The sequence below is a fragment of the Perna viridis genome, chromosome 1 (genome assembly GCF_037379345.1).
Source record: "Perna viridis isolate PV_CMFRI_1.1 ecotype Kerala chromosome 1, ASM3737934v1, whole genome shotgun sequence".
Lineage (NCBI taxonomy): Eukaryota > Metazoa > Mollusca > Bivalvia > Mytilida > Mytilidae > Perna > Perna viridis.
Window position 1 is genome coordinate 46,015,723 of NC_142445.1, and position 8,104 is coordinate 46,023,826.

Here is an 8,104-nt window from a genome sequence, read left to right on the forward strand (position 1 = left end):
ACTATTCAGGCGATACAATATATATGTATATATATATATAGGTCTGAAAAATTCCCAACGATCTTGCGAAGCAAATTTTTTATCGTTCCCTCCGCGGGACTCGAACTCGTACCGCTGTGACATCTATGGCAACACCGCCTGCACAAAGTCCAGCGCCCTAGACCACTCGGCCAGCTATGCTATATAAAAATATGGCTTTCGCTGACCGGGTCATTAATCCTCGTAGGATTAATCTAGAGTTGTAACTTGGTACACGATGTATGGTAGCACGATACAGTTTATTTATTATGTAGGATAGAGGATCAAATTAATGATGCATGTCACAACAAATAAATATTATACAAACGTGTCAGAACAGTTCTAACATCGTTGGAAATTTTTCAGACCTTTCTATACGTTTACATATCTTCCCTGTATCAATTTGATCCGATGGAACAGTGTAGCGAATAGAGTCGTCACATTTTTGAGTTATATATATATAAACGTCTCAGAATGTGACGACTCTATATATATGTATCTTGTCTTATTTACGGTATTTGGTTTGTATGTAACATATCTCAAGAATGTAGTTTAAATATACCTCAATTTTCACAATTAGTATGTTCAGTGTTTCATCATCACCAATCAATTCGCATTTAAACTCTGATAAGGTCGGTTGTATAATTGCTGAGGTTTCAAAATAGAAAAAATGGCCCTTCAAAGTGACCTATCCCTATCTAGATGATGTACTGATTTCATTTCTCGATTCTGGGATTAATTCCCTAATCACTAAATAATGTGTGATAAAGAAGACAAAAGACTCTGCTTAATCTTTATTTGTCTGTAAAACTAACGAAAAAGAGCTCTCATTTTGCGTAATCAGTCCAATTTGTCTATCACTGTATTTTCGATCCGTCAATTTTAATCTTTTATTAGTTTCTGAAGACTAAATGTTGTTTATTAATATTCATGTATCTTGATATGTTAGTACAACAATAGGAACTAAGATACAATTAGTCATGGATATTCCAATAGGGTAATAACAATCCTAATTTTTTTCTAATATCCTGATCTCAGTAAACTGCCGCCAGAACTTTTTCATAAAAAAACATGGAATATCAACTATATGTGTCAGATGGCTCTCCGAAAAACATGATAACTTTCCGGTGCAATTTAACATCAAAACTTGGTTCTGTTAACCGGATTGCTTCCCCATCACAATTGATATAATAGTGTTTTTGAAGTACTTTCTTTCCATCTTTATTTGTTACTGTAGAATTGGTTAGATTTACTCTGTATCCTGAGACAGAATGTTTACTGACAAATTTGAAGTCATACTACAAATCCAAATACAAAGAAAATGTATTAGTGTGACTAATTTACAATTTACAACCAATACAACACATTCTATTTACTAGTTGAGGTATTTTGTTATATAATTAAAAATGTAATGTATCAAAATGGTTTCGGAGATGAAGAATAACGTTTTGGTAGTTTTGTTGCCAAACTTATGATTGAATAAATTTTAAAATCTAGTGATTCCAATCTAATTAATCAATGCCCTTTTCGTGTATTATGATTGGTTGTTCACCTTTTACGACCTCTGCGGTAACAGTTATTACAATATACTAAATTCCATGTACATATCGTAAACAACATTGCTACCACCGCTTCGAAAAAAATAGAGCCGTTGAAAGGCTTAAAACGGTATTATCTACTTCATTTCATTCATTTTTGACATATTTTATTCAAAACAATAATTTTTGAAAGAATATCGATATCAGTAGCCCGTAATTTTTTTGAATATTGAAATTGACAACCATGTCACATTGTCGGTAGAATGCCACAATTTGCAAAGTCAATTTCACTGAATTAGAGCATATAAGAAAATACTAAAATATTTCAGATAGTTACGGTTTGGAACTATAGGGATTAAACACTGTTTATGATGTATAAAATTGAACCATTAACTCACAAACCTGGCATAAAAGTCATTAGGACTGTTATTTGAATTGTGAGTGAATGGTCCAATTTTACACATCGATAAATTCTAGACAACCAGTGTTTAATCCTATAGTATACTTACACAATCAGGTTTTTCATTTTTGACCTTGGTAAGCTGTGATATATGATCAGAGAGTGAACATTTGTGTGTAACATAAACCATAAGTGAATCCTGTCCAAAGTAAGGAGTCATTCGACCTGACTTCTCCTTCATTGTGATTGCATGGGAATCTACTGCATAGACACGCCCTTCTTCTGACTGTGTTTCTAAAGTAATAGAGAAAGGAAATTGATTTAAAGAAAATAAATAACCTTATTAAACTGATTGGTCTGAAAACTATAACACTTGAAGGTAAAACACATGTCTAAATGGAGTACAACAATTTCCTCCAAAAATAAACAGAATTTAATGAACGGTCAAGTATATATGTTTTTGTTCACAGATGTTACTTTTAAATAAATAATGAAATCTATCATTGATTGGACATTTGTGAATGAAAGCTTCATACCTTCTGTTCCCTTGTGTTCATATGGTATTTCCGCAGTCGATTTAGCTCTATGAATCTGAGACAGTATTGATGTATCCAAGAACCCATTCGGCAGTGAGATATGATAACCACACAATCGTGCACGTTTAGGTGATTCTTCCTTCTTGAAAGGAAAATATTCAACCTCTACTTCAATCTCGCGTCTTTTAAGCATGGTAACAAGAGGTACTACTGAAATACGAAGATTAAAACTGTTTTCTTCGCTTTCGGTCAAAGAATGCCTTTGTACTATAAAACAAAATTCGACTTCATTCTCACTGCAGTAAAATATTCCCCAAAGATTTCCCGCCGTGAGATCTTTCAGTATTGTTATCTTATTAAAGAGTAATCAAGGGAACCAAGGTTCTAGCGTAATCAAAGGAATGAAATCCAGGGACAAAGACCAGACATGTAAAACTGACATACACAACAAAGAACATTAAGTAACTAAAATCATACATACAAAGTAACAAAAGTAAATGAGCAACTCGGACTCCACTAAAAACTGGGAACATGGACCAGATGCACCGGTAAGGTAAGCGTCCTCTGCTTTTCTAGAAACACCCGCCGAGTTGTCATAAAAAGTCTAGTCCGGGGAAGACAAACGAGGAAATAAAAAACTATGACCCGTTGAATAAATCAGTTTTCATGGTGCAGATGGATACACCATAACGATCCACGAGTTCATGATGACGACCATAAAACATCTGTAGTGATGACTTGTAGCAACATTATCCTGTTCCAGAAGCCTATTTGTTAGAGTTCTAGTGTGATACAAAAAGTCTGCGTAATTTCGGCAAATTCTGGTATAACGTTGTGATAGGAAAACTCCATACGCAGGTGCTGAAGGGATGTTGCCACAGATGAAAGGAAAGTTGACAATTCTGAATGAAAAGTCATTACGTTTGTCGTAATGTTTGGTTATTAGTTTTCCTTTACCACCAAAAACACTTTATTTTACACTGAAAATTTAGACTTAAACGTTAAAGAACAAAAAAACTTACTATTATATCTTGTAGGTCCCATCCATCTAAAACTCTCACAATCATTCATCATATCCCCAAACAATCCGAAGCCAAGTACAAGAGCTGAGTATGACAGTAACCTTCCACCTTCATGTACACTCACAAGGTTTGAAAAAACTTGATTCCCAAGCAGAATGTGAAGAACAGCTGTACCTGGACATCTTGTGCCATAAAGATATTGTGCAATTATATCCCCAGAACCAGCAGGTATTATGCCAATAGGCAGTGAGGCTGGTATGATCTCTGTTTTAGGATTGTTAGGGTCAATACCATGATCTCTCTGTATCCTTGTTATCAAGCCGTTAATGCACTCACAGAAAATACCATCGCCTCCAACAGCAACAATCCTTATAAAGAGTAATCAAGGGAACCAAGGTTATAGCGGTAATCAAAAGGATGTAATCCAGGGACAAAGACCAGACATGGAAAACAGACATACACAACAAAGGACATAAAGTAACTAAAATCATACATACAAAGTATCAAAAGTAAATGAGCAACTCGGACTCCACTAAAAACTGGGAGCAGGGACCAGGTGCACCGGTAGGGTAAGCGTTTCTAGAGTTGCTCATAAAAAGTCAAGTCCGGGGTAGACAAACGAGGGAAGGAAAACTACGACCCGTTGAATAAATCAGTTTTCATGGTGCTGATGGATACATCATAACGATCCACGAGTTCATGATGACGACCATAAAACTTCTGTAGTGATGACTTCAAACTTGTAGTAACATAACCCTGTTCCAGAAGCCTATTTGTTAGAGCTCTAGCGCGATACAAAAAGTCTGCATAGCTTCGGCAAGCTCTGGCATAACGTATGAGTTGTGATATGAACACTCCATACGCAGGAGCCGAAGGGATGTTGCCACAGATGAAAGGAAAGTTGACAATTCTGAATGAAAAGTCTTCACGTTTGTCGTAAAGTTTGGTCAATAGTTTTCCTTTACCATCGATCTCTAAGTGTAGGTCAAGATATGAGGCTGACTTCACAGTGTCTGTAGTATCCTTTATCTCAAGTTCTTTTGGGTAGATGCGATGTATCAAATCCCCAAAATTAGGATTGTTTAAAGATAATACGTCATCTATATAGCGGAAACTGAGATTAAAGGATCTAGCCAAACGATATTCTTTCTTTCTGATCAGATCAGCTATAAAGTCAGCCTCATAAGAGTGAAGGAATAGGTCAGCAAGTAAAGGAGCACAATTTCTTCCTATTGGAATGCCGACCGTTTGTTGAAAAACACGTCCACCACACTGGACAAATATGTTGTCGATTAAAATTTTTCTGTATATTTGGAAGATGATTTGGAATTACTTCTTACAAAGTATGAGGAATCTCTACCAAGAACTATATATTTGTATCTAGGTGTACCATCTTTTTTTGAAAAAAATAACGATGTATAATGTTTTTAAGTCGGGATTTTAACTGAGTATGGAGAATAGAAGTATACAGTGTTGAAAAATCATAGGTTTTAATGCTATTATATTCAGATAATAGTCTTGAACTGATTGTCTCCACAAGATCTTTCGAATTTTTCAGGATCCACATTGAATTAATACCACTACGGGAGTAACAAGTGTTGTGGTAAGATGTAGAATCTCTTTGACAGTTGTGAGTATAGAAGTTAAAAGTTTTGAAAGAGGTTTGGTGGTACATTTTGCAGATCCAGTTATGAAACGTTGTTTGTATGGATTTTTGTGACGTTTAGGAATCCAGTACATAAACGGTAAATCACAATCATCGTCCTTGATAGAGAGACCAAAACAGGATAGCACAGATTTATGGTTTTCCACAATCTCGTCTTTGGAGAGAGTGGTAGCAGTGTATGTCTTATCACTGCTATTATTTTCTACGTCTACCTCTGATGATAAACATTGGATATAAAACGTTTTGCAGACAAAATCAATGTTGTTTTGGGCTTTGTCTGCTGGTACGACAACATATTTGTCATGTATAGTAGATAATGTTTTTGCTACATCGGGGTCTTTGAAAACTTACGTAGCCTTGGCACTCATTGACCTACTTAAAACTTTCATTCGTTTCAAAATTAAAGACCTCACGGCCTTTAACCACTCTGACAGAGAATCACTGTCTTCTTGTTCTCGTTTTATCCATTTTCTTGCATAGTCCTCGACGGCATCCATAAGAACTTTAAAGTTATAATTCCAATTAATGGAGCGTGGTTCACGGTACTTGGGACATTTAGAAAGGATATTACGCAGAGATTCGTTTTCGATAATGGTTAAATCTCCCGTAACGACGTGACCAGAAGGACCATATTTGAATGGAGATGTTTTGCAAGAACAGTCAGGTGGTTTAGCCTTGAAGTCCTCAATCTCGAGGTTCTGCAATAGCCTTTTATAATTGAAAATTTTGGATGCGATGGGTGAAGTATAGGAATATGAAATAATTGGTATGGATTTGTCTTTGAAATATGGGGAATTTTTGTTGGTAACGTTTTTGTGATGGAGTATGTTAGCCAAATTAATTGCATCTATACCTTTGTTGACAAACGGTAGTGGAAGAAATGATCGTTTTTCTTCATCTTGACTTTTCACGCAAACTGGTTTAAAGAGTCTGTGGAAACAAATATCCAAAATGATGGCAACAAGTCTGTATAATGATGAGGTGGGGTCAGAAACAGGAGTGTCAAGACTTGTTTTGTAAAGGGAGTGTAGTAGAGTGAGAAGTATAGAATAAAGTTTGGTTTTAATGTGATGATGGCCAGGACTCCTTTCCCGTCTTGGATTTTTGTCAAATAAATTCATCACATTTATGTTATTGTTATATTGGCTTGGAAGGTTTCCTATACTTTTGATGTTGTCATTGCATCCGTAAGGTATTGCAGTACCTAGTCTGCGTATCCAGTACTCCTCTTTTTGCCTACGATAGTTTTTACTTAGAGCGGGACTGTTCGTAGGATGGTAAATTTTTTTCTAAAATACGAACTTTCATGGAGAGGATTGAATGATCTTGTTGATTAAAGTGTTGATAAATTGTCGGGAATTTGGTGGTGTTAATTCCCGAACGATGGCCGCACATTCTTTTATTTAATCGTTCTTGCGTTTCTCCGACATATATTAAACCACATAAGTTGCATTCTAATTCATATATTAAGTTTGTTGATTTGCAACTTAAGTCATCGTGGTTTTCTTTGTAAGGGAACTGGAGAAGTAAGGGTCGGTTATAAGAATTATTGTTAAGATTTTCAATTCCGTTTTTTGTCCTTCACGGAATATAAAACTCTGTATTTATATAAACCAGATAAAAGCAATCAGTAAGTCTGAAGTGTACGCGTTTGTTGCATGATATACATGTGAATTACTCATATACCAAAGGTGTTTATTAAGACCAAATTGCTATACCTACCCATTCACATGAAATAGGTCGTAGTTATTTAGTATCTCTGTAGGTTCTTTAGGCTTCTGAGTCACTGCAAGGAGAGGCATGAAAATGCAAGACTCTGCTAATGTTTTCGAATTCCGTACATATTTGAAATATAAACAAAGGTAATTACATTTTGGTGTGTATCGATTTAAGTGATTTATATCAGTCGACCTTATACTTATGATAAAATATGGCTATGAATAGTGGTAGAACTTACCCCACACATCAGCGTTGATATCACAGTCTTTAAATAAAGGAGCTGCATACTTTTCATAAATTTTAAGCGCCTTACTTTTACCACTATTTGGGTTTACAATCACCAAGAGTCTTTTAGGACGATCTACAAAAAATGATTCGTAAAATTGCCAAAATGTTCATTGCCATACTGATATTGGTTAAACTAACCGCGAATGAAATCTATGTATTTCTGTTTGATCGAAATGAATATAAAAATACTACAAAGTGAATTAATACATACCGGATATGTGTGCAGATATTGCTTTTTCCAGAGTAACAATATCTTCAGAACATCCCGATAGAGTAAGAGATCTTATCTTCAATTTCCTTTTATTTTCATGAATCACATTTTGTATCGTCAATGTACATTCATCGACAGACACCCTCAGTACTTCTCTCAGTGCAATGGTTTCTATGAATATCAAAAACAGCACTAAAATGATTAGCTTTAATAACACAAATACATGTAAGAATATCAGATGGCGAAAATGAAAAATATTTTTTTCAGAATCCATTTTTATTTTCATGTCTAATTAGCCTTATTTCATGTTTGTCTGACTAAATCTTACTTTGATTAATAAGACTTGTATCGTTAACTCCCGCATCAGATAAAATATTTATACAGTCAGATGCACAGGTCACTATTACTCTTTGTCCATTCAAAAAATACATTCTTATCGTTGTTCAATTTTACCACGTTATGTTGAAATATATACATAAAGTTTTCTAAAAATAGGTATCTTTAAATCTAGTTTGAACGTATGTTCACTTTACGTGGTTTGGAAGGTGTGTACGTCCATCTTTTGAACGAGAGTTAGTATCTAGTTATTAGTAGCTACATGTTAATTGTAGTTTATTTTAATTATTTGCTGTGTCTGTTTATGTTTTCGTTTTCTTGTCTTACTTACTACACTATTTCTTCGGAGATTGGACTGAATATCCATATA

The 8,104-nt window shown here is 34.9% G+C and overlaps 1 protein-coding gene across 1 annotated transcript; it reads right to left on the reverse strand.

The window, feature by feature from the left end:
• Positions 1-799: 799 nt before the first annotated feature.
• On the reverse strand, positions 800-7,885 carry LOC148629006 (ceramide kinase-like). The gene is made up of 8 exons (XM_088542277.1): positions 7,727-7,885; positions 7,399-7,569; positions 7,138-7,260; positions 6,903-6,966; positions 3,515-3,882; positions 2,493-2,702; positions 2,066-2,250; positions 800-1,316 (listed from the first exon to the last, which is right to left on the reverse strand). Exons 1-8 carry the CDS (start codon positions 7,827-7,829, stop codon positions 1,098-1,100), a joined length of 1,443 nt encoding a protein of 480 aa, XP_088398403.1. The 5' UTR covers positions 7,830-7,885; the 3' UTR covers positions 800-1,097.
• Positions 7,886-8,104: the final 219 nt, after the last annotated feature.